The sequence below is a fragment of the Doryrhamphus excisus genome, chromosome 9 (assembly GCF_030265055.1).
Source record: "Doryrhamphus excisus isolate RoL2022-K1 chromosome 9, RoL_Dexc_1.0, whole genome shotgun sequence".
NCBI lineage: Eukaryota > Metazoa > Chordata > Actinopteri > Syngnathiformes > Syngnathidae > Doryrhamphus > Doryrhamphus excisus.
In genome coordinates, this window is record NC_080474.1 from 1037912 (window position 1) to 1065491 (window position 27580).

Here is a 27580-nt window from a genome sequence, read left to right on the forward strand (position 1 = left end):
TACCAAAATAAATGCATGAATATAAAAAACATCAACTTCTTTTGGTGATTTGATTTATTCATATTTGCATCACAGTTTACAATACTTTATTATTTTAATATAGTGAGATAACATAACATAACATAACATACAAGTCAAGTCTTGGACATGTCAAACCAGGAAGTACTCAGTGCCAGGCATTTAAAGAGACAGAAATCTATACTGATAAATTCAATGAAGAAATAAAAAACTATTAAAAGTAGTCAGTGTAGTTGTGCGACAACGCAGACGCATCCACGGCGAAATACTCCAACTGGAAGCCTCCTGCTGTGACCGAGGCGTCGCTGAGGAATTTCAGCGTCATCACGTTTCCTGTCACAACAAAACATAGCATACACCTTGAAAAATAATAACATTGCAACAATAAAGTCATACATTAATGAAAATAACGCCTTAAATGTACAGAAAAAGGTAGTATTAGTTTTGACTTAGGTCAAAGGTCACATAAGTCCCGCCTTTTCATAGTATGAACATAATGTGAGATGGTGTGTTCAGGGACCCAACCTGTGCTGATGATGTCTTCTGGTAAAGAATCGCCACAGAATCTGCAGAGAAAAAACAAGTTTGGAGTTTTGGCGTTTAGGAAAAGTTTAGGAAAAGTTTAGGAAAAGTTTAGGAAAAGTTTAGGAAAAGTTTAGGAAAAGTTTAGGAAAAGTTTAGGAAAAGTTTAGGAAAAGTTTAGGAAAAGCGGCGGCTCGGCTGGGATGCCCCTCCCCCACCTGCCGGCAAAGCCGTTGACGTCGTCGTAGCTGTCGTACACCTCCAGGTAGTCGGCCAGGCACGCCGTGTCGTCCTCCACGTCAAACTCCAGGAAGCGCAGCAGGATCCTCTGGCCCAGGCGGACGCGGATGTGCCAGTAGCAGATCTGCTCATCCTGGTATTCCTCGGGGAAACCCGGAGACCCGATGAGCCTCTGCTGGTCGGTCAGGACGCCGCCGCACTCCTTGGCTGGGAGACAAACGGCAAAGACGCCGCAAATGATTCAACGCATAGTAGACCGCTACTATGTATCCCCACAGGGAATCTGGTCTCCAGCTGCAGTTTCATTGACGCTACTTTGAATATCTGTGGTGGCGTAACACGCTACATGCTACACGCTAGTCAGGCCGAGGTCGGTGACGCCCTCTGCTGGTTGCTGTCACCAAGTAGCGTGAATGAGGCGTTCTTGATGTTCTCTTCTAAGCGGGGCAGATGCTAAACTGAGCAGCCAGCACTACTTGGTGTATTTCTACGCTGACGTCTTGAAGTCTGAGGGTGACGAGGTGATAAGTCACCAGCAGGAAACCAGATTGCGGGCTGAGGTCATCCTGCTGCGCTGATTAAAAAGCGCCAACCGCCAGCGGCCATGACACCGCTGACGCACCCGAAGCACGTGGTTTTGTAAAAACATCTGGAGTCGGAGGTTCTGCTGCGGTTTGGGAAACAGAGTCGTCAGTGAATCATCAAAGAACCCACCCCCCCTGCCCCCCCCCCCCCGACACACACTCACGGGACGATGCATCCAACGTGTGTGAGGGAGAGATATCCCAGGTCTTTCCTTCCTGCCGCTGTCATGGGTTTATCATAATAACTGCTCCCAAAAATCCTCTACAATAACCGTGCAATAAACAGTGGGAAAAACATGCAATAAACCGTGTGATAAACTGTATGATAAACCGTGCAATAAACTGTGCAATAAACGTGCAATAAACCATGTAATTAACCGTGCATAAACCGTGCGATAAACTGTGTGATAGACCGTGAAATAAACTGTGCAATAAACCGTGCAATAATCTGTGAAATAAACCCTGCAATAAACCGTGGAATAAACTGTGCAATAAACCGTGCAATAAACTGTGAAACAAACCCTGCAATAAACCATGCAATAAACGGTGTGATTAAACCGTGCAATAAACTGTGCAATAAACCGTGCAATAAACCGTGCAATAAACCGTGTGATAAACCGTGCGATAAACTGTGTGATAGACCGTGAAATAAACTGTGCAATAAACCGTGCAATAAACAGTGTGATAAACCGTGCGATAAACCGTGTGATAAACCGTGCAATAAACCCGTGCAATAAACTGTGCAATAAACTGTGCGATAAACTGTGCAATACACCGTGCAATAAACCATGCAATAAACTGTGTGATAAACCGTATAATAAACTGTGCAATAAACCGGGCAATAAACTGTGCAATAAACCGTGCAATAAACTGTGAAATAAACCCTGCAATAAATCGTGCAATAAACGGTGTGATTAAACCGTGCAATAAACCGTGCGATAAACCGTGCAATAAACTGTGTGATAAACCGTGCGATAAACTGTGTGATAGACCGTGAAATAAACTGTGCAATAAACCGTGCAATAAACAGTGTGATAAACCGTGCGATAAACCGTGCGATAAACCGTGCAATAAACTGTGCGGTAAACTGTGCAATAAACCATGCAATAAACCGTGCAATAAACCATGCGATAAACTGTGCAATAAACCGGGCAATAAACTGTGCAATAAACCGGGCAATAAACTGTGCAATAAACCGTGGAATAATAATAACAATAATAATAACATAACAACATAATAATGACATTTCTAAACCTAGCGTTCATGTTCTGGTAAACACTAAAGATCATTTAAAGGCATCAACCCCCCCCCCCATGCTGCCCCCTAGTGTTGGCTTTGAAAAGCAACTTTGGTGTACTCACAGTTGGGGTTGTAGCAGTACGCGTCCCACCGCTCGCTTTTGTTGAGCCTGTAGCCGTAGTCCACGATGCCCACCTTCCCGAATCCGCAGTTGGCGCCCGCTTTGACGATGGGGTAGCCCACCCGGCCTTTATCGAACCATCCTGCCGCGCACACGTGGAAACCTAAACAAACACCCCAAAAAACACATCCATCATTTCTTTCCGCACCACACCCCCTCGAGGGGGCCGCAACCTCCTGATGAGCGTTGGCACACGTTGTCTTATTTGTCCGGGCCAAAACGGGCGTGGTAAAACAACGACGTCCCGCCTAGACGGGGGGTGGGGGGACAGGTGATTGGGTGTATTTGCCGGACTCCACCCCAGTACCGGGGGAGGGTGATGTCACCCACCCAGGAAGGTGTTAACGCTTCGACATGACCCCAGGGGTGGCTTTCACGGCTCGTTTGGCGCAACAAACCACAGGTGAGGGGGGGCTGGGGGGGGGGGGTTACAGACCTATTTGGCGGGCGGCCTCCAGCTGCTGGGAAGTGGCCAGCGATCCTCCCTCGTATTGGCAGACGGCTCTGGCCTCTTTGTAGGTCAGCTGGTACCTGCCCTTGCGGGACTCCCTGTGGTAGACTCCGGCGGCTTGTTCTGGCAAGGAGGAGGGAATTCAAACTCACGTCAACGTTTGCGTTCCGTCTCCATGCCTCATTTTCCATCTTTCAACATTCTTCTTACGTCATCTTTCAAATCATCTCTTGAGAATATTTGATTGATTTGCAAAACATTTGGACTTTATTCATATGTTATAATAACTTTTAGCCAACATCCTTTGGGCAAAAGTGGCCCCCAGGCAGCACTTTGGATACCCACACCTAAGTTGGGTCCAGACTAAGACTAAATGGAAAACTAAAACTAAAATATGTTAGACATCAAATCTATTCTTGTCTATGATTACAATGTTTACAATACAAAGTACTGTACTGTACTAATATACTGTATATACTGTACTGTATGAATGTAGTGTACCAACATGTTGTACTGTACTCATGTACTGTACTAACATATCATATTGTACTCATGTACTGTACTAACGTACTGTAATACCAGATTTGTCTATAAACACTAACAACATTTTACAGGATTCTAGTCTGACATACAAAACAACAACAAACAAGTCTGATGGATGGATGGATGGATGGATGGATGGATGGATGGATGGATGGATGGATGGATGGATGGATGGGTGGATGGGTGGATGGATGGATGGATGGATGGATGGATGGATGGTTGGACAGATGGATGGATGGTTGGGTGGATGGTTGGGTGGATGGATGGGTGGATGGATGGATGGATGGATGGATGGATGGTTGGGTGGATGGATGGATGGTTGGGTGGATGGATGGGTGGATGGATGGATGGATGGATGGATGGATGGATGGTTGGGTGGATGGATGGATGGATGGATGGATGGTTGGGTGGATGGTTGGGTGGATGGATGGGTGGATGGATGGATGGATGGATGGTTGGGTGGATGGATGGATGGATGGATGGTTGTATGGATGGGTGGATGGATGGATGGATGGATGGATGGATGGTTGGGTGGATGGATGGGTGGATGGATGGATGGTTGGGTAGATGGATGGATGGATGGATGGTGGGATGGTTGTATGGATGGGTGGATGGATGGATGGTTGTATGGGTGGATGGATGGATGGATGGATGGATGGATGGATGGATGGATGGATGGTTGGGTAGATGGATGGATGGATGGATGGATGGATGGATGGATGGATGGATGGATGGTGGGATGGTTGTATGGATGGGTGGATGGATGGATGGATGGATGGGCGGATGGATGGATGAATGGATGGGTGGATGGATGGATGGATGGGTGGAAGGTGGATAGATGGGAGAGAGGGTGGGTGGATGGGTGGATGGGTGGATGGGGATGGGAATGTGGGTGGATAGATGGATGGATAGATGGATGGACGGTTGGATGGGTGGATGGATGGATGGATGGATGAATGGATGTATGGGTGGATGGATAGAAGGACGGGAGGGTGGGTGGATTGATGGATGGAAGGGTGGGTGGATTGATGGGTGGGTGGTTTGATGGATGGGAGGGTGGGTGCATGGATGGGTGGGTGGATAGAAGGATGGGTGGGTGGTTTGATGGATGGGAGGGTGGGTGGATGGATGGGTGGATGGATGGGTGGATGGATTGTATAGATGTAAAGATGTAAAGGAGACAAAAGCAGATTGAGTGAAAGTGTATTTCAGGCTAACAGTAAAGACATGAAAGACATAAAAGTTTGGTGAAATGAAATGCTAGCAGACAGGATCATACTGTATGTAAGTAGTATATGTATGTAAGTAGTATATGTATGTAAGTAGTATATGTATGTAAGTAGTTTAAGTATGTAAGTAGTATATGTACATCATTCCTGCTTATGTTTCGCCCATCTGTCCCTGGGATATATTCCTCATCTCAATCACCCACCAGTGAAAGAATATAGTAGAAATACTAGAAATACTAGTATTCTAGTAGTTTTGGTGGAGACCGTGTTCCCTGACGGACGAGCAGCAAGAAGTGGCCACTTTGCTCGCCGGCCTCCAAGGGGAGTCGGCCTTCACGCATGCTTGACTAGAAGACACGCTAAGCTTCACTCCATCCTACCTGCCGGTCACGGAGACACAACAACGTTCCTGGACACGGGAAACACTCCCATGGAAAAAATGTAACAATGCTCGGGTTTGATTGACAGCGCATGACAGGCTATGACATGTTTGCCATGATGCTGAGAAGTGAGCGGTGTTACATTTTCACCAGTAATTAACATCAGTAGAATCAAATAGGAGTGAAACTGAAAGAGCTAGAATGCAGTTAGCCACTTAGCAATAATAACAATAATAATAATAATAAAAGTATATATTTACCCAGCCATATGGAGTTATGAAATATTCCGTTCCTGAAGCTCCACGTGTGCGTCTCCTTGAGCAGGAAGCCCAGCGTGCAGCAGAGAGCCAGCAGATGCATGGTGCAGTCGGACGCTCCAGATGTGTGCGTGTGCGTGTCAGTGTGTGTGTGTGTGTGTGTTTGTGTGTGTGTGTGTGCATGGACTCACTTGCCCCCCAATTTATGCAGCCGTAGGGAGGAGTAAAGAGAGGAAAAGGAGGGAGGATGGAGGAAGAGGAGGAGCGGGGGCTAATTAACTGTAACCAAGCCCCCCCCTCCCCCTCCTCCTCCTCCATTCCATCAAATACTAGAAACATAATACTTTATTTACTTTAAAGTAGCACGGAAAACTACTACCTGTGGATTGATACTTCATATAAGCAGACATCAAGCTATGAAACAATCAATAATCAACTTTATGAATGATAAAACTTCATATTATTAAGGTTAATAACAACCCAAAGCGACCTGACCCTGAGGTCTGCCTATCTGGCTTTCCTCCGACTGGAGGCGGAAGTGGTACTGGACCAGATGACATCATCTAACAATGTCAAAAAAATATATTTGTCTGTGGCAAATGTTCTTTTTTTTTTCCATTTGTGCTGTTTAGTTTTAGTTTAGTTTAGTTTTATTTAGTTTTTTAACTCGAGTTATTTTTTAGTTTTTTAGTTAATTTAGTCATTTAATTCGATTTGTTTTTTTTGTTTTTTGCTTTTTATTAGATAGAGCCAATGAAAAAACTACCACGGGTCACAAATGGTCCCCAGGCTGCACTTTGGACACCCCTGCTACAGATAGTATGTTGAAAATCTGAATAAATAACCACTTTATACAATGTCAAAAAAATATCTTTGTCTGTGGCAAATGTTCTTTTTTTCCATTTGTGCTGTTTAGTTTTAGTTTAGTTTAGTTTTATTTAGTTTTTTAACTCGAGTTATTTTTTAGTTTTTTAGTTAATTTAGTCATTTAATTCGATTTGGTTTTTTTTAATGGACAGAGAGCCGATAGAAAATAACTGCTTTTTTTTTACATTTTTGCTTTTTATTAGATAGAGCCAATGAAAAAACTACCACGGGTCACAAATGGTCCCCAGGCTGCACTTTGGACACCCCTGCTACAGATAGTATGTTGAAAATCTGCATAAATAACCACTTTATACATTGTTTTTATGTTGTTGTTTTTTTCAAAATAAAAGTACATATCAGCAGTCTCTATAAATGTACTGATATAAAGTTACTAAGTAGGTAATAAAGGCTTTATAACGCATTATGAGGATGCCGTGGATGAGCGTTTCCTGAAAGTCGTCCATGGAAAATGAGACGGAATGAGCGTGAGAACCGCCTGCAAGCCGCCAGGAGGCCAGGGAGTCATGACGGGCCGTAAAAGTCCACTCAATGACTTCCAGACCTGGGAGGAAACGGCGTGTGCCCGTCTCACCCTCAGGGCGTGGCCCCCCCCTTGTGGAGCCCACACATGGAAAGTCAGCCTCAGTCCCATTCTGTTGGGACTTCATTGCTTGAGGTCACTGCCATGACATTTCCAGTGGGAGGGGGGGGGGGGGGGGGGGTAAATAGGTCACAGCAGAGGTGTGTGTGTGTCACGGCTGAACTTTCAATCATGGCGTCATGTGTGACGCCACCGTTACACATCAGCTAAAATAAACATTTCTACTTCACGCTTTGTCACCTCCCAGAAAAGGAAAGGCCATGAAACAAACATCTCCTCATCCTCTCATGCCGCAGCGAAGAAAAAACACTGGAGGAACACGTCACTCTCACATTCATACCTGTGGTCAATATGGAGTCCATTGATGACAGCTTGTTAATCCTATGTCCGATATGCCAATCTCACTCCACTTTCTGCCATTTTTGTTTACACATTTTGCCTGGCTCGCGGCTTTCATTTGCTCCACAGGTAATCCGAGTGTTTTTAAACACGGGTAGTCCTGCAAAAAATGTGTAATGACCACATTTCCACTATCAATGTGTGTCAAAATTGTCTCTATCTCGTCTGGCAAAGTGTATCCGACAATGAGTGCTCGTCCTCGGGCAGGCGAGGTGGACGCTGCTCCCTCACATCCCGATTCTCCTGAGCTCCACATTTCTTATAAACTCTTATCCCTACTAAATTGCGCGCTATTTTGATGTCACTCTGCTAAATTAAAACAAACTAACTTGATCCATAATAAACTAAATTATATTCAATTATACTCAATAATAATAATAAGAATCTAAATTAATACTATAATTAATAATTATAGTATTATATTATATAGTGTTATTAATACGTTAATATAATATAGCAATATATTAATAATTAAAGCATATTATAATAATATAATTAAATAATACTATAAATTAATAATACTGAATTAAACAACAATTTGAACTAACTAACTTAGTTTACATCTACTATGCACAAAGCAGCTCTGGGTAAGCGATTTGATTGGCTGATATATGTCATGTGAGAGAGCTCCGCAGGACCTGATTGGACTGTGCGTTTCCTGTTTACATGTACTCACTTCCGCAATAACCATGATAAGTATATAAAAACGAATGTATACATTTGTAAACAACTTGCAAACAAAGTTCCTCGCTGAACTGGAAACAAGTTAAAAAAAAGTAAATTAAAAAGTAAAAAGCAATGTCGTGTGTCGAAATAGACATTTTTGCTATGGCTTTCGTCGTGACAAACTGCACACAGCTCCGGAAAGTAGCATTAGCGGTGGTGCTAGTCTAACAGGTATTAGCAGTTGTGAAGGGGAAACATTGCCCACTAGTGGCCAACGTAAGGAAGTGGGCTGGGGGGAGGACGAGTCACCCCTTTTACAAGATACATTAAGTATACAACTTACACTCATACGTGACGAAAACTGGGAACGGAAGTAAATAACTTCTCGTGTGTTCGCAAGACTCACGTGACGTTACAGGTTGAGGGTATGTTTACATGTCCGCTAACCTTCCACTTCTTCTTTTCCAATGTTGATGCTAATATGCTAACATCCCACATTCGATTAGCTGATGAAGACGAGCGAGGGTGTCGGTGTAGCAGGTGTCCACTAGATGGCAGCAGAGGACAGTATAATGGTAGCTCGAACAGGAAGCCAGATTTTAGCACATGCGCAATGGGGACCGGGCCGCAGCGATTTACTTCTTTTTATACACGAATGAAAACGTTAAGCTGTGAGTTTAAGATGTTTTAGTCTTACGTAACGTCTTTATACACTTAAATGAACAACATAAATGCTATGTTTGGAATAAAAATCCTTGATTGCACAGTTTGACACAACTTCACTTCCGGGTTGATGATGTATGATTTTATTGAAGAAGCCTAAATTCCTTAAAGGGACCGCATCATAAAAGACGACATCAGACCTGACACTTTCTACTCAGACAAGCTCTTTTATTGTGTTGTTGTTGTGTAGCGTGACTTGTTAGCAAGAAGCGGAGGAAGACGTCCACACAAACACAACTCCCTCCTGCACGTCCGTGCACGACAGGGGTGTCCAACGTGCGGCCCCTCGGCGTCCTGGTCCGGATAAAACGATGATTCTGATTGGTCAGGTTGGGTCTTTTAAGAAAAACACAGTGAAAAGTCCGACAACATAGTGCAATCTAATATTTACTATTTCTACCAGGTGACACTCTGTGTGTATGCAGGCGGCCCCGCCTACACAAAACAGCTCGTTCTGTTCATGCCGTTGTTCTACGGAGCAACTGCGTCAAGGTGCACAGAGTGAGCCCTCTTCCTGCCAGACACGCACGCACATGGCGATATTTTGATCCTTTTTGTTGATTGGTGACCGATGGTGAGGTCATGTGACACCCCTGCTAACGATGAAAGCCGAGCTAAGTCGCCCGATTGTAGCATCCTTTCACTTGGACTACAAAAGGCGCGGACACCCCCGATGAAGCTCATCCTAGCCAAATCGGGAAGCAGGGGAACGCCATCTCCGGGAAAACGCACAAGGAGAAGAAGGAAGCTGAAAGTGAAGTCTGGAGCGGAAAAGTGTGCCGATATTCGGGAAGGTTGGGAAGTCGCCGAGAATGTTTTTGGTGTGGGAAAAAAAACGATGAAAACATACACATGTGCTAGCTTAGCTGGCGGCTAACTGTCAGCGGCGTCCTTCAGCGTACGTTTGCGTTGCACATCCTGCCGTTGTAGGGCCCGACGCCGAACGTGTCGAAGTCCGTCTCCAGGAAGCCGGACGCCGCCTGCTTGTAGAGCGGGTTGGAGGCCTGCGGGTCACAAGCGGGGGGGGGTCAGGAGCGGTCGGGGGGGGGGAGCCCATTTCTGGCACGCTTACCATCTCGTATCGTGCGCGCGAGCGAGCGCTCTGGAAGCGCGCAAACTCCCGGCGGTCGTGCACGGTGATGACCGCCTTCCAGACGGCCAGCAGGACCACGCCCACCAGCAGGATGCTGCCCACCACCGCCAGAAGAACCATGAGGGCGTCGGGACCGCCGCCGCACTCTGACGACACAACATTTCGACATCGACATCAAACATCGATATGCTAGCGCTACATCATAGAAGTGGGAGGGGTTGAGGGGCGGAGCTTCCCACCTGGTTGGGTGAGGGCGGTGAGAACGGAGAGGCCGCTGGCGTGCTCCGAGTATGTGAACTTCATCACGCAGTCGTCCTGCGTCTTGTAGAGGCACAAGACGGCGCCCGCCTGCTCCGTTTCTGGCGGGAACACACACGAGATTGGAAATACGTCTGAGGATAAACCGGTTTGGATATTTTTATGATATATGATTATGATATCGATATAACCCTACATCTTCTTCTCTCATGATTAGCATTTGGCCAATAATATTACTGTAATAATAATAATAATAATAATTACAATAATAATAATATAAGATCTAGCATGGATGAAAATGTTTGAAGTGTTTGGAATAAAAAAAAAACATGCAGATTATGGATTACAGATGATGAATTACGAATGATGGATTATGGATTACAAATGAGGAATTATGCATGATGGATTACCTGTGAAGGATGAGAGATTACGAGTGATGGATGATGGATTACGGATGATGCATTATAGATTACAGATGATGCATTATGGATTACTGATAACGCATTACAGATGATGCATTATGGATTACTGATAACGGATTACAGATGATGCATTATGGATTACTGATAACGGATTACAGATGATGCATTATGGATTACAAATGAGGGATTATTTATGATGGATGATAGATTACGGATGATGGATGCTGGATTATGGCTAATGGATGATGAATTATAGATTACAGATAAGGGACTATGCATTATGCATGATGTATTACCAATAATGGATTATGGATTACAGATGATGCATTATAGATTGCAAATGAGGGATTACTTATGATGGATGATAGATTACGGGCGATGGATGCTGGATTATGACTAATGGATTACAGATGATGGATTATGGATGATGCATTATAGATTACAGATAAGGGATTATGGATATTGCACGATGGATTACCAATAATGGATTATGGATTACAGATGATGCATTGTGGATTACAAATGAGGGATTTTGCATGATGGATTATGGATGATGGATGCTGGATTATGGCTAATGGATGATGAATTATAGATTAAAGATAAAGGATTATGGATTATGCATGATGTATTACCGATAATGGATTACAGATGATGCATTATAGATTACAAATGAGGGATTACTTATGATGGATGATAGATTACGGATGATGGATGCTGGATTATGGCTAATGGATTACAGATGATGGATTATGGATGATGCATTATAGATAACAGATAAGGCATTATTGATTATGCATGATGGATTACCAATAATGCAACACCAGCAGTACACACCAACTCGTTATTTGATGAAAAGAATGAATCATGTGACCGGAGGTGAGCGGAGGCGGAGTAGCCGCTGAAAGAAGGAATGTCCACCTACCGAGCGTCTCCACCATGACGATCTCGTCCTTGCACAGACGCTGGCATGTCCAATTGGAAGACGGCGCTCCCGAGTTGGAAAGATGACACTCGATGCATTCCCTGCAGGAAGACCGAATAAAAGACTTTTGGAAAGATGAGCTAGCGATCACTCCTCCTCTCCCAAATAACGGCAGCCTCGCCTTACAAGCTGTACACTGACTAATCTAAGCGCCGTGTGACGAGAGACCAGTCTCGCCTTTTGCTGACCTTTTGGTGTCGCAGGCGTCGGGACAGGTCGGACATTTCTGGCACGTGTCCCCGAAGGCGCCCGGCTGCGTGCACCGGCATCGTCCGCACACGCAGTGACCCCGCCCGCTGCACATCTGCCCGTCGTCGGCCACGCACGCCGCCGTGTCCGTGGAGCAGTTGCAGTTGTCGCCCACGTAGCCGGCGTGGCACGTGCACTCGCCGCAGTGACACTCGCCGTGGCCTGCCGGGGAGAAGTTACGGTTGGAATAGCATTTACACTCATTACACATTTACACTCTTTTTACACAATATAGTAGTACACACTTCTAAAATACTTTATTAGAGACCTCCAAACATGAAATAACACCCCTATAGTCACCTTTACAGTAATTTTACCCAATATAGTAGACATAATAAGACTGTTTACCGCCTTTTAAATACACTTTTTAACATGATTAGAGATCTCTAGACATGAAATAACAGCCCTATAGTCACCTTTACACTCATTTTACCCAATATAGTAGACATAAGACAGAGGAAAACATGTTTACCAACCTCTAAAATACATTATTAGAGACCTCTAGACATGAAATAACACCCCTATAGTCACCTTTACACTAATTGTATCCAATATAGTAGATATAACAAGTCATAGAAAACCTGTTTACCACCTTCTCAATACACTTTAACATGATTAGAGCCCTCCAAACATGAAACAACACCCCTATAGTCACCTTTACACTCATTTTTGCCCAATATAAACATAACAAGACAGAGAAAAACATGTTTACCACCTGCTAAAATACTTATTAGAGACCTCTAGATATGAAATAACAGCCCTATAGTCACCTTTACACTCATTTTTGCCCAATATAAACATAAGACAGAGAAAAACATGTTTACCAACTGCTAAAATACTTTAATTAGAGACCTCTAGACATGAAATAACAGCCCTATAGTTACTTTTACACTCATTTTATCCAATATAGTAGACATAAGAAGACATAGAAAACCTGTTTACCACCTTCTCAATTCACTTTTTAACATGATTAGAGCCCTCTAGACATGAAATAACAGCCCTATAGTCACCTTTACACTCATTTTTGCACAATATAAACATAATAAGACAGAGAAAAACATGTTTACCAACTGCTAAAATACTTTAATTAGAGACCTCTAGACATGAAATAACACCCCTATAGTCACCTTTACACTCATTTTTGCCCAATATAAACATAACAAGACAGAGAAAAACATGTTTACCAACTGCTAAAATACTTATTAGAGAGCTCTAGACATGAAATAACAGCCCTATAGTCAGCTTTACGCTCCTATGACACAATATAGTAGATATAAGACATAGAACACATTATTATAACCTATTTATTATTACAGGAATACAGTCCTAATAAACATATTGCTATAACAGGAACAAAGTCAAAATATTATTATTATTATTATCATATCACAGGAATGAAGTCCTAATAAACGACAAATTATAGGCGTCAGTTTGGGAAAGTTTGGTTGGGAAAAATCACCTGCATGGACTTCCCACAGTTTTCCTCCTTTTTAACGCTGCTGAGAGGAAGAGTGAATGTTATTAGTCGCTGCAGGGTGTGGTCGTGGTATGTTACCATGGCAGCCAAGCCCAAGCCTTTTCTCTTTTTTTATGTGTCGGTCAAGTTGAGTCACGCCTCAAAGCTCGCTCCGGCTGCTCCTCAGGGTCTGAGTGTCACCCATCCACCCGCATGGGCGCTCCCTACCTGCACATTAGCATCACTTTCGCTAGCTGCACACAAACGGCCTCTTCCTGCTGCTTTGACTCATAACAACAAAACACAATCTCTCTCTCTCTCTCCCTGCCCTCACTCGCCCCCCCGCCTTCTGCCCCCGCTTGCCCAGACTGGAGGAAAGCCACTCATTGATAATAATAATAATCATAATAATAATAATCATAATAATAATAGTCATGGTAAGAGTATGTTTGGGTATGGGGGGGGGGGTTGGAGTCGCAGACACATGTTCCCTCTTACAACACGGCAGGAATGTAGCTTTGGCCTAACGCTGCTCAGGTCAAAAAAGGGGGGCGGGGGGGGGGTTGTGTCTATTTCGGGAACGTGCAACCTGCTGACTTGACATTTTTAAAAGGCAGGGACTTGTGCTGGAACAGGAAGTGGAACTTGCGCAACATGGCAATGAGGCTGTCAGCCTCTGTATGCTTATTGTCATTACTTAGCATCATTTGAACATACATAAGATACCTCAATCGTTTCAACATACATAAGACACTTAACACATCCTCTCAATCGTATGAACATACATAAGATACCTAACACATCCTCTCAATCGTATGAACATACATAAGATGTACTATAGGGATGTTATATCATACCTAGGGGTCTCTAATAATGATAAATGTATTTACAAGGTAGTAAACAGGCTTTCTATGTCTTATTTTCTCGTATTATGCCCACTATATTGGGTAATATGAGTGTAAATGTGACTTTGGGGGTGTTATATCATACCTAGAGGTCTCTAATAATGCTAAAAAATTTATTTACAAGGTAGTAAACAGGCTTTCTATGTCTTATTTTCTCTTATTATGCCCACTATATTGGGTAATATGAGTGTAAATGTGACTTTGGGGGTGTTATATCACACCTAGAGGTCTCTAATAATGCTAAAAAATTTATTTACAAGGTAGCAAACAGGCTTTCTATGTCTTATTTTCTCTTATTATGCCCACTATATTGGGTAATATGACTGTAAATGTGACTTTGGGGGTGTTATATCATACCTAGAGGTCTCTAATAATGCTAAAAAATGTATTTAGAAGGTAGTAAACAGGCTTTATATGTCTTATTTCCTCTTATTATGCCCACTATATTGGGTAATATGAGTGTAAAGGTGAATATGGGGGTGTTATATCATACCTAGGGGTCTCTGATAATGATACAGATACGTATTTAGAAGGTAATAAACAGGCTTTCTATGTCTTATTTCCTCATATTATGTCCACTATATTGGGTAATATGAGTGTAAAGGTGAATATGGGGGTGTTATATCATACCCAGGGGTCTCTAATAATAATACAAATACGTATTTAGAAGGTAATAAACAGGCTTTCTACGTCTTATTTTCTCTTAGTATGCCCACTATATTGGGTAATATGAGTGTAAAGGTGAATATGGGGGTGTTATATCATACCTAGGGGTCTCTAATAATGATACAAATACGTATTTAGAAGGTAATAAACAGGCTTTCTATGTCTTATTTCCTCATATTACGCCTACTATATTGGGTAATATGAGTGTAAAGGTGAATATGGGGGTGTTATATCATACCTAGGGGTCTCTAATAATGATACAAATACGTATTTAGAAGGTAATAAACAGGCTTTCTATGTCTTATTTCCTCATATTATGCCTACTATATTGGGTAATATGAGTGTAAAGGTGAATATGGGGGTGTTATATCATACCTAGGGGTCTCTAATAATGCTACAAATATGTATTTAGAAGGTAATAAACAGGCTTTCTATGTCTTATTTCCTCATATTATGCCTACTATATTGGGTAATATGAGTGTAAAGGTGAATATGGGGGTGTTATATCATACCTAGGGGTCTCTAATAATGATACAAATACGTATTTAGAAGGTAATAAACAGGCTTTCTATGTCTTATTTCCTCTTATTATGCCTACTATATTTGGTAATATGAGTGTAAAGGTGAATATGGGGGTGTTATATCATACCTAGGGGTCTCTAATAATGATACAAATACGTATTTAGAAGGTAATAAACAGGCTTTCTATGTCTTATTTCCTCTTACTATGCCTACTATTTTGGGTGATAGAATTTAAATGTGACTATAGGGGTGTTATATCATATCTAGAGGTGTCTAATGATGATTAAAAGTATACTTGGAAGGTCGTAAACAGGATTTATGTTCTACTAGTGCTGTGGAAATTCACTTATGGTTGTGTGTGGCACCAACTGGCCTCCACAAAGTAAATAAGTGCAAAATAAAAGCGTGGTAGGAGATGCTAGTGACGGAAGCGCAGACATAAACACAGATAGATGGATGGGCGTCTTAGATAACACGGATAGCATTACTGGAACATTCTAGAGACAGAAGGGCGTCCGGCACAGATAGCAAACACAAAGTGGAACCGACTTGTTTCAGCGCCAAGACTGACTTGGGAGTTTGTCAAGATGGCTTCATGTGTCCAATCTCAAGGGCAACAAGCTGCGGGGACGCACCGGCCTTAAATCATTCCTGATATGATTCCTCAACGTTGCTTCAATAGGTTTTATATCGTTTGGAATCACGCCAAGGCTAAATGGAAGGGTTTTCTTTTGTAGCCTTAACAGGTACAGACAAGTGAAGGACATGTTCATGTCTCATATTAGGATTGTGGATGATGGGCACAGTTCCCAAATAAGTGTCGACTTATGCTTACACTTGCATGATCGTTAAGGTATGAGGAAGAGAAGATGGAATGAAGGAGCACCGTGCTGGTGGTTTCCAATCTTCAGGACCTCATGAAGAAGCCCAAGAAGATGTATTGGACTGCTAACATTTAATGAGTGTGTGCGTCGCTCAGTGAGCGCCAGAAAAAACGGGCGTTCTGTTGGCGTTACTTAAATAGAGGCGGGCATTGTGTATACTAACCCCCCCGCCTTCTCACTGGCACAAAGCCCCCCCTGTGCTTGGACAGCGGCCACCAGTGTGGCCGAGAAAAACAGCGACCAGGAGGTCTTGCTGCAGGAGCCCAAGTTTGGACCCGGATGTTGTGTGGACGCGTTCAGCCATTGGAATTGGACTTCACTTGGCTTCCCAATGAGACGTCATGTTAGTGAAGGCAGGCATGCAGCCCATGTGGGAAGCTTTTACACTGGAACCGCTCAAAGGTGGATCACAAACCAACTTCTAGAAATGCTTTTTAACATTAGAGCCCTCTAGGCAGGAAATAGCACCCCTATAGTCACCTTTAAACTCCTATTACCCAATATAGTAGACATGATGAGAATATAAGACGTAGAGAAGCTCTTTAACAACTTCTAAATATGTTTTATTTTACATTAGAGACCTCTAGGCAGGAAATAGCACTCCTATAGTCACCTTTAAACTCCTATTGCCCAATATAGTAGACATCATGAGAATATAAGACGTAGAGAATCTGTTTAACAACTTCTAAATATGCTTTTTTTTAAGTTAGAGCCCTCTAGACAGGAAATAGCACCCCTATAGCCACCTTTACACTCCAATTACCCAATATAGTAGACATGATGAGAATATAAGACGTAGAGAACATTAACATTAGAGCCCTCTAGACAGGAAATAGCACCCCTATAGTCACCTTTACACTCCTATTACCCAATATAGTAGACAGGATGAGAATATAAGACGTAGAGAACATTAACATTAGAGCCCTCTAGACAGGAAATAGCACCCCTATAGTCACCTTTACACTCCTATTAACCAATATAGTAGACATGATGAGAATATAGGATGTAAAGAACATTAACAATAGAGCCCTCTAGACAGGAAATAGCACCCCTATAGTCACCTTTACACTCCTATTAACCAATATAGTAGACATGATGAGAATATAGGATGTAAAGAACATTAACAATAGAGCCCTCTAGGCATGAAATAGCACCCCTATAGTCACCTTTACACTCCTATTAACCAATATAGTAGACATGATGAGAATATAAGACGTAGAGAATCTGTTTAACAACTTCTAAATATGCATTTTTAACAGTAGAGCCCTCTAGACAGGAAATAGCACCCTTATATTCACCTTTACACTCCAATTACTCAATGAAATGATTATTGCTGATCTTCCATCACGTCACTGATCCCGTGTGCATGAGCTCACCTGTTAACATGCAAAGGTTAAAGACCCTCGCCCTACCTGAGCAGAGGACGCCTTTGTGCCTGGCGCAGGAGAAGTCGTCGCACTCGCAGAAGCTGCCGTAGATCTTTCCGAACTCGGACTCGTAGCACAGACACTGGTTGCAGCTGCACTCGCCACGCCCGCTGCACAACTGCTTGCCCTCGGCCTCGCGGCAGGCGGCCGAGTAGCCGCTGCCGACCTCGCCCTCCTGGCACTCGCAGCGGGCGCCCAGGTGGCCCGGCTCGCACCGGCATGTCCCGCACTTGTACGTGCCTGAGCCAGGTGAGGACAAAGGAGACGTTAAAACAACCGGTCTTTTGGACACGCCCACATGCGGTCATGTGACAGAGGACAAACAAACACCCTTACCGACGGAGCTGCAGATGCTGCTGTTGGTTTTGGCCGCCCGGGTGCAGCCGCAGTCGCACTGGTAGTCCACGGCAACGCGCAGGCGGTCTTTGAAGCCCACCGGCTTGATGGTGAACGTGTGGTCGGTTCCCGCAGGGGGGCAGCCCCTTGCCTCCACGCTCACGTTAAACGACACCTGCCGTGAAAAGAGACGCGTGTTTGCTTTTGATTGACGCCGTCGCGGATGCAGGCATGCCTCGTCAATTGGCGTGGAAGTGGTTTTTGGTCTCACTACACTCACAGGATAACTAATTAGCTAAGTAGCTAATGTTGCTAGGCTAGCGCCGGCCGTCTGTGATGCCTGCAGCCTGCAAAATGCAATGTAAACAAATACAAGTGTAAAAGTGACTATAGGGGTGTTACTTCCTGTCTACAGGTCTCTAATAATATGACAAAGTGTATTTAGAAATTCATAAAGGGTTGTCTATGCTCCCACGACCAAACCATTCCATTTATTATCAGCATTGACTCATGTGTGATCATGTGACCATGCCATGTGACTGCCCCACCCCCCAGCCCAAACACTGGGATCCACTGGGGCGTACAGGAAGTGCCGCTATCACATGGCGCCAACAAACACGACCCCTCCCATCGGCCTCCATCCCTAACGAGCTAACAAGGGGATGGCCGCTATTCAATTGAGGGGAAATGTGAGTCGCGAGGACGCCCCCGCATCATGACCGTCACACAGGAAGTAGGCACAGGGGGCTCTGGGAGTGAATGTGGACAAAAGTATTGGGACATTTGACCGCCACAAATCCAAAAAAGGGACCACTTGGATCCAGCACCAAGACCAGCATTGGCTGGAGTAGAAAAGGTGTTACCGAATTTAAACCGGGAATACTGACGTTCCGTGAGAAGACTTCCCTGAGGAACACCACTTGGCGCCGTGACGCATGTTGGAAAAAAATCACACGCCTCAGTGTTACTGTGGGAAGAACTCCTGCTTGGCAACACAAACTTGTTTTTGCTCCACAGCCTCCCTTTGTGTGAGGTCATTGACATGCAGCATCACCCCCCCCCCCAAAAAACCCCCCCACCCACATGGACGGGGTGAACGACACCGGCGCCCGGGCCTGGGTCCTTTCACTTGCTAGCATAAAGGACTTGAAGCGGTTCCATCTACCAGCCCCAACCCTTTAGGGAGCCCCCCGTTTATTCACTGGACAACGCCCTCAAATTCACCCGTTGCTATGGCAACACAGACCGCAGACAACACAGGCCTTACAGAAGGCGTCCAAAGACACGTGATTTTAATTCCAATCACCCCCCCCCCCCATGACCCCAGTGAGGATAAACGGCACCCATCCTTCCATAGGACGGATTTCCATTTCCATGTCAATGTGCCAAAACAAATATTTATATAATATATTATTATTATATAATATATTATTATTATATTATAATAACTTTCTTCTTCTTCTTCTAGCCTCTCTCTGGTAATACTAGCTCTTTACTCTCAGAATACTACTTTATTTTCATATTATCACTTTAAAAAAAAACTCTTCATTCCTTGTTTTTTCTCCTATTAGTTATTAAAATACATTTATTTTTTTAATTACCTTTATTTTATTTTAATTTTTTCATATTATGACTTTATTCACCTAATATTTTATCTTTAATTTAAAAAATTACAACATTTTCATATCGCTTTTAAAAACATTCTTCATTCCTTGTTTTTTCTTCTATTATTTATTAAAACACATTTTTTTAATTACATTTATTTTATTTTAATTTTTTCATATTATGACTTTATTCACCTAATATTTTATCTTTAATTTAAAAAATTACAAAATTTTCATATTATCACTTTTAAAAACATTCTTCATTCCTTGTTTTTTCTCCTATTATTTATTAAAATACATTTATTTTTTTAATTACCTTTATTTTATTTTAATTTTTCATATTATGACTTTATTCTCCTAATATTTTATTTTTAAGTTAAAAAAAATAACAAATTTTTGCCATTTTTAAACAGTAGGGGAGTTAAAAAAAAAACAAAACAAAGTCCATTACTGTGCTTGAGCCATATTGTACTGAGCAGCCAGGACAGAGACATGGAAAAGCGTGACTCACCGTGTCGCCTATTTTTAAGTCGGCACACTTCCTGAGGCCGGCCAATGCCTGGCCGTCCTGGCAGGTGGCGCTGAAGGACAGGCTGAGGTCTTCGGGCTGGTCCCACACCGTCAGCTCCACTTTGGAGCGGATGTTCTGCATGGGGGGGGCGAGGAGAGCAGAGATGCTGAAGTTTGGACTCACACTTGGAAACGAGTGGACAGGAAGCAGGATTTCAGGTAACGTAGGACCGTCACGATTCGGGGAAAAAATATATGGCTGTGCCATTCTGCGGCACGAAGACGGCAAAGAAAGAAAAAAAAGGCGGCATCGAACTCCCGGCAAGCAGACAAAGACGTCCTAACACCCACGCAGCTCAGGATAAACATGGGCTCGGAATTCCAGCTTGAATTCCAACATGACATCATACATGCAACATCTCCACATGATCCCGTCTGGATTTTATGCTGCCAATTCCGATACTCAGGTCACATGACGTTGCAGACTCACGTGGTAGGCGGTGATGATGAGCTGGATGACGTTCTTGGAGTCCTGGTCCAGGATCTCCACGGTGGTGCCAGGTATGAGCGCCGTGAAGTTCTTGGGGTGGAGAAGAACATTTGTGCAGATTTGTGTCACGGTACGTACGCCAGACGTGCTGACACAGAAGTAGAAGAAGAGAATGAAGTAGTACCTTATAAATCACGTACAGGCGCTTTGTGACGGCAAATATGAGGAAAATGTTGTTTTCCGCCAGTTTCTCCCCCAGCAGTGCCAGGGAGGGATAGTCCTGCGGGGGGGAAACACACCAGGTTGCCAAACCTGGATCAGATCTGGATCACAGTGGGTGGATTCCTTTCACACAGGTACGATTATACCAATATCATATTTACTACCTACTGTGCAATCTGGATCAGATCTGGATTAAAGTGGGGCGGGGTTGTTTAATTGTAAAATTTAAATCTGGATCAGATCTGGATTAAACATGGTGAGGATTGTTGTATTTTAAATGCTCAATGGGGAGCCGGTCTGGATTAAAGTGGGGTGGGATTATTAAATTGTAAAAGTTAAATCTGGAACAGATCTGAATTAATCGTGGTGAAGATTGTTATATCGTAAATACTCAATGGGGATCCGGTCTGGATTAAAGTGGGGTGGGATTATTTAATTGTAAAAATTAAATCTGGATCAGATCTGGATTAAACATGGTGAGGATTGCTATATCTTATATGATCAATCTGGATCAGATCTGGATTAAAGTGGGTGAGGGTTGTTATATGGTAAATATTCAATCTGGATCAACTCTGGATTATATAGGTTGAGATTATTCCATTTTAAAATGTTCAATTCGGATCAGATCTGGATTGAACAGGGTGAGGATTGTTATATCTTCAATGGCGACCAGGTCTGGATTAAAGTGTGGTGGGATTATTTAACTGTAAAAGTTAAATCTGGATCAGATCTGGATTAAACATGGTGAGGATTGTTATATCTTAAATGCTCAACGGATCAGATCTGGATTAAAGTGGGGTGGGGTTGTTTCAGGTAATTATTCAATCTGGATTAAAGAGGGTGAGGATTGTTATATGTAAATATTCAATCTGGATCAGATATAGATTAATATAGGTTGGGATTATTCAATTTTGAATGTTCAATCTGGATCAGATCTGGATTAATATGGGTTGGGATTATTCCATTTTGAATATTCAATCCGGATCAGGTCTGGATTGAACAGGGTGAGGATTGTTATATCTTCAATGGCGACCAGGTCTGGATTAAAGTGTGGTGGGATTATTTAACTGTAAAAGTTAAATCTGGATCAGATCTGGATTAAACATGGTGAGGATTGTTATATCTTAAATGCTCAACGGGGATCAGATCTGGATTAAAGTGGGGTGGGGTTGTTTCAGGTAATTATTCAATCTGGATTAAAGAGGGTGAGGATTGTTATATGTAAATATTCAATCTGGATCAGATATAGATTAATATGGGTTGGGATTATTCCATTTTGAATGTTCAATCTGGATCAGATCTGGATTAAAGTGGAGTGGGATTTTTTTTATGGTAAATATTCCATCTGGATCAAACCTGGATTGACGTGAGTGGGGATGGTTTTATTTTAAATGTTCAATCAGGATCAGATCTGAATTAAACAGTGGATGTTTTTTTTTGTCATTAGTATCGAGGACAGGGCAGGAAGGCAGAGCCAAAGTAGAGCGGGGGTTGTGTGTACCATGCTGGTGGAGGCGCTGTACTGGTTTTGCCGGTCCAGGTGACAGCGGCCATCATGAGGCTGCACCAGGCCGCCCAGCCGCCCGTCCAGAGCCAGGTGAGGCACATCGTCTGTGGCGAAGACCAGCAGGTGGTAGGCCCCCTTCCTCCAGCCGATCTCATCCTTCTCACGAGGAAACAAATATCAAATCATAGATACAGATTTTCCATCATAAAAATACTAAACCGTACTAACAGTTTCCTGTTAGCAGTGATGCTAAGGTAAGATTATGTATATGCTAAATGTATAGATGTGTATGGATGTTTGGGAAAGCGGCTGGCTCCCAGTAATTCCAAGGCAACTAGGAAGGAAGTCCTTGAGTGCGATGAAAACACGGCGGTGGGGGTGAGGGTGGGTGGGCGGGGTTGCTGAACGGGGAGCGACCCGTCTGCATCAGAATGTACTTCCTGTCTGGAAGCTCCCTCCTCCCCCACACCGTGCCTTCAATCAACAAACGGGTCTGATGCAACCCGGTAGTTAGCTCGGCAAGCGTGATGCCGCACTTTTACACTACACACACACACATGCACACACACACACACACGCACACACACACGCCAAGCCCTCTGTCCCACCACACATTCCGAACCACCAAATCATCTGCCTTCAATTATTCTTATGATGCAAACCCGAGTCCCTTTGTATTGTTTTTACACTTCCACTGACTATTATGAATGCTTATGAGCATCATATAGCACCTACTATTATGTCCAGTACTTACATGGCACCCCATACAGTAAAGACGCATATATGATACATAGTGTACGTCTATGATACATAGGATGCTGCCCACCTTACAAACGGCTGCCTGCAGGATGGCGTCGAAGCCTCCCTCGGGTGCGTCCCGGTTGCGAGAGACCATCTGCTTCTGCACCTCCTCGTTGAAACGATCCACCTGGTCCGTCAGTGACAGGATGTGGCGGAAGCCGAAGGAGGGCACACAGGTGGGGAACAGCTTGTACCTGAACACGGAGACATAATCAATCAATCAATCAATCAATCAATCAATAGGTCGTGTCTTAGTATGATGATAAGTCATGTCCTCGAAATACTTAGGTGCTAAACATGTTGTCACTGGGACACACACAAAAACAAGCTAACCTATATAGCAAGCGATGCGCAAGTGAGACTTAGTAAGTTCCCCTGCAGGGCAAACATCCACTTTGGCTTCATCATCCCAGCCAACCATCCATCCATCCATCAATCCATCCATCCATCCATCGATGGTGGAAGCAAAGCAAATCAACAAATCAAAGTTGCAATATTATAAATGTATGAGAATAAACTTGTGCATTTAGAGAAAAAAAAAAACCCTGAAATTTACAGGAAAAAAGTCACAATATTACAAGAATCAAGATGTAAATTTACAATAAAAATTGTCATACATTTATGAGAATAAATCTGCACAATTGGGGGAAAAAATAATCATAAATTTACAAGAAAAAAATTGCAATATTACAAAAAGCTGTACATTTCCTATAAAAAAAAGTCATACTATGACAAGCATAAAATTATGCTATAATAAATGTACTATAAAAGCCATAAATGTACAAGAATAAAGTTGTACATTTACAATAAAAAAGTAATATATATGATCGTCATACATTTATAAAAAAAAGTTGCAATATTACAAAAAGGCGTACATTTCCTATTTTAAAAAATTCTAGCATAAAGTTGTAAATTTACCATAAAAGCCATAATAATATATAATAGCCATAAAGTTGTACATTTGTAATTTAAAAAAGTCATAAATACAATAAAGTCATACATTTATGAAAAAAGTTGCAATATTACAAAAAGGCGTACATTTCCTATTTTAAAAAATTCGAGCATAAAGTTGTAAATTTACCATAAAAGCCATAATAATATATAATAGCCATAAAGTTGTACATTTGTAATTTTCAAAAAGTCATAAATACAATAAAGTCATACATTTATGAAAAAAGTTGCAATATTACAAAAAGCCGTACATTTCCGATTAAAAAAAATTCATACTATGATGAGCATAAAGTTGTAAATTTACTACAAAAACCATAAATATACAAGAAAAAAGTTGTACATTTATCATTTTACAAAAAGTCATAAATACGATAGTCATACATTTATGAAAAAAAATTGAAATATTATCAGCATAAAGTCATTAACGTCTGACTTTCAGCGTGGTCCTGCAGCGGGCATGCTGATAGTGAGGCGATGATGCCAAAACGGTTCTTACCCACTGCAGGGGTTCTCCTGGTACTTGGGAGCCGTGTAGGAGAAGGGTGACATGTTCTTGTCCACGAAGGAGCCAAAGCCCATCCTGAAGTTGCTGGTGAGCTGACCCATCTCCTTGGCCAGCTTGGTGCCCAGGTTGCGGATGGTTTCCAGGTCGTCCTTCATGGAGAGCGAGAGGTCCATCAGGTAGTAGAGGTCCACCGGGTAATCCTCCACCTGCCGAACCTGCAGCTCAAACCACGTCTGCTGCCCTGCACGAGCGGGACGTGACGGAGTCAGCCGTGCCTGTCGGGCAGGAAGAGACGAGAGCCGCTCACCTGGTCGCAAGCTGAGGGAGATCCTCTGCGGACTCATCTGGACCACGTCGAACTGCGTGGAGCCAGACCCTTTGGAGCTCAGAGGCAGGTTCTGCTGGATCGTCATGGTGTTGCTGGGGTACTCCAGGAAGCGGCTCTCGCAGCCTCGCTTGTGCAGATTTTGGAGGAAGTCGCAACGGGAGTTCAGGGTGCGCCCCCTCCCAAAGTCCTGCAACAGAAACCCAAACCAACCGAACCCCAAGATTAGCATGGCGTCGGCGCCGCAACAGCAGGAAGTGGCTACCTCTTGGGCACACCAGGCGCAACTGGGGTGGATCAGGAGACATTCTTCACAGGAAGTAGCGCTGCCACTCATGCACACATTGACACCTGGGGGGAGAGGGGTTGGGGGGGGGGGGCAAACATTGACATCAATAACGATGTTATTCTTACATATGGCGGCCACAAGCTAATGACATGGAAACGCGAAAAAAGAAAAGCTAAAGGCTTTCTAGATCTTCCAGAATCTATACCTATTGCTGGAAAACACACCAATTTCATCCATCCCACCCTGACCCGCCCACTCCGCTGTGATTGGTCACACTCCACGGGAACTCCATGAAATCTTCCACATGCAGCAAAGCCCATATAAGGAAATCCGGCTCTCTGTGACGTCACAGGGAGCCATCTCCCAAAGGAGCATAGTGCATCAGGCTGTTTCACATTATAAGACATGTAGGAAGAATTACTGCTGGTGGGGTACATTGTTGTTGTATACAGTCACGCATTCCACATGGTGGTTGTTTTTGTCGTGGTACAACTATTTCTCGTTGTTTCACGCTCCCTTGCAGCTCAGTAAGTTGCTATATGAAATAATGGGAGTATAACATCAGAGTCAAAGATCGTGTATGCGTGTTGTTACCTGCGGAGGTGCGTAGGAGCGTTAGCATCCAGAAGCAAACAGCGGCTCTCCACCAGCGTGTAGCCGGGCTGCACATGGCGACGCTCGGCTGTGTAATCCTTCTGCTCACGCAAGCACGGACGCGTAGCTCTCTGTTCGGGACTGGAAGCGTTCCTCTCACGCAACCATCACAACACTCGGGACTGGTTCGGGTCCGGTTGCTCCACGGATGACACCACCACCTCATCGCGACGAGCCGTGCACGTCAGCGGCAGGTTGCCATTGTTCGATCCGCTCGTCGGTCTTTGTGCTTCGGCCATGCCGGCCGGCAGCAGGCCAAGCGCTGCGGGGACTTGACGCGGGCCTCGGCAGTCCTCGGCGGGCTACACGTCAGGGAGACAACAAAGGAGTCGAAGACGAGAAAATCCTCAACATTTCCAAACTTGATCGTCCTCACTTTTTGCTCATCGTCGCAGCTGAGAGTCTCCGCCCTTCCAGTTGTTAAGGCGGCCAGCGGCACGGTGCTGACCCCTAGCGGTGGACTCCGTCCGTGCTCTTAATAAGTCCACTGCTTGTTTTTAATGTAGTCTAGTCTTTTTCACTGACTGGGTCAATGTCATTTAAATAATCAGACGTGGTTCAAAAAAATAAATTATATAATATATATAATTATATTATATATATATATTATATTATATATTGATCCATATAAATCACTGCTTCTCATTTTTAATTAGAAGAGAATTAAAGTGCAACCCAAAGCAAACTGTGGATCTTTTAAACGCATCTCTGTGGAATAAAATAAAAATACTGCTGAAAGACTCTTGGAAAACAAAACCCCCACAGCGTGTATCTTTGTAAAAAAAACCAAACAAGATAAGAACAAGTCAAAATAATTCCTTCCAGGAACATTCTTAAGGTAAATAAAAGTTACTGTGGTTGAATCCAAGCGTCCTCCAGCGTGCATGGCGTTACGTGAGCAGGCCCTGTGAGGACATCAGAGGTCATCTGTGTGATGGTGCCGAGGGGCAGGGGACAGAGGGCATCCTGGTACGTGTCCCACAGCTCCTTCAAAGCCGCCGCAATCCTCTTCCTCCCCACGTGCGGGTGGAAGCGGGTCACTTCTGCCATCACGGCGTCCAAGCCACTCGCGGTCCAGAAGCGTGGGGGCACAAAGGTTGCTCCTGGGGTGGGCGTGCTGCTGACCACTGAGCTTAGCCGGACACCACGGCCAAGCGAAGGATGGGTGGTTACCTGTAGATGACAGAGAACATTATTACGTCAGACACATATAAAGTATGACCTCATGTTAGACCGACACCGCCCTCTGCTGGCCACAAAGAAATGGGAACCAGATGTTGCTCACCTGGGTCACATTGCAGGATGGGCTAGGAGGCGCCGTGATGTCCTTCTTGACCAAGCCTGTGTTCATCAACAGTAGTAAGAGCTGGTCATGGCAGCCGGTGTACACGACACGTCTTACCTTCTGACATCTCTCCTGGTTGCTCCACGCTAGGAGTTGTACCAAGTTCTTCCTCAGCATCGTACCACACCTCGCTTGTGTTCAGCTCTTTGCACCCACCTGCTGCCCACAGTGGAGGACACATGACTCAATTCAAGAAATATGTCCAACAAAGAGTGTTTGCTTCGAAAGGTGGCACCGTTGTCCCAGGAGACACGTGTGGGGGCGCTCCTTGACCTAG

At 43.6% G+C, this 27580-nt stretch overlaps 2 protein-coding genes across 2 annotated transcripts; both read right to left on the reverse strand.

Moving 5' to 3' along the window:
* Window positions 1-112: 112 nt before the first annotated feature.
* tnfaip6 (tumor necrosis factor, alpha-induced protein 6) lies at window positions 113-8695 on the reverse strand. The gene is made up of 6 exons (XM_058081576.1): window positions 5648-8695; window positions 3221-3358; window positions 2726-2887; window positions 759-987; window positions 544-584; window positions 113-351 (listed from the first exon to the last, which is right to left on the reverse strand). Exons 1-6 carry the CDS (start codon window positions 5745-5747, stop codon window positions 233-235), a joined length of 789 nt encoding a protein of 262 aa, XP_057937559.1. The 5' UTR covers window positions 5748-8695; the 3' UTR covers window positions 113-232.
* A 349-nt stretch (window positions 8696-9044) lies between these two features.
* Window positions 9045-26803, reverse strand: itgb5 (integrin, beta 5). The gene is made up of 16 exons (XM_058081575.1): window positions 25899-26803; window positions 25281-25366; window positions 24998-25205; window positions 24682-24931; window positions 23260-23428; window positions 22428-22589; window positions 20889-20984; window positions 20705-20794; window positions 20216-20350; window positions 18101-18275; window positions 17750-18004; window positions 11844-12066; window positions 11596-11696; window positions 10233-10352; window positions 9973-10139; window positions 9045-9904 (listed from the first exon to the last, which is right to left on the reverse strand). Exons 1-16 carry the CDS (start codon window positions 26122-26124, stop codon window positions 9794-9796), a joined length of 2574 nt encoding a protein of 857 aa, XP_057937558.1. The 5' UTR covers window positions 26125-26803; the 3' UTR covers window positions 9045-9793.
* Between the last annotated feature and the right edge of the window lie 777 nt (window positions 26804-27580).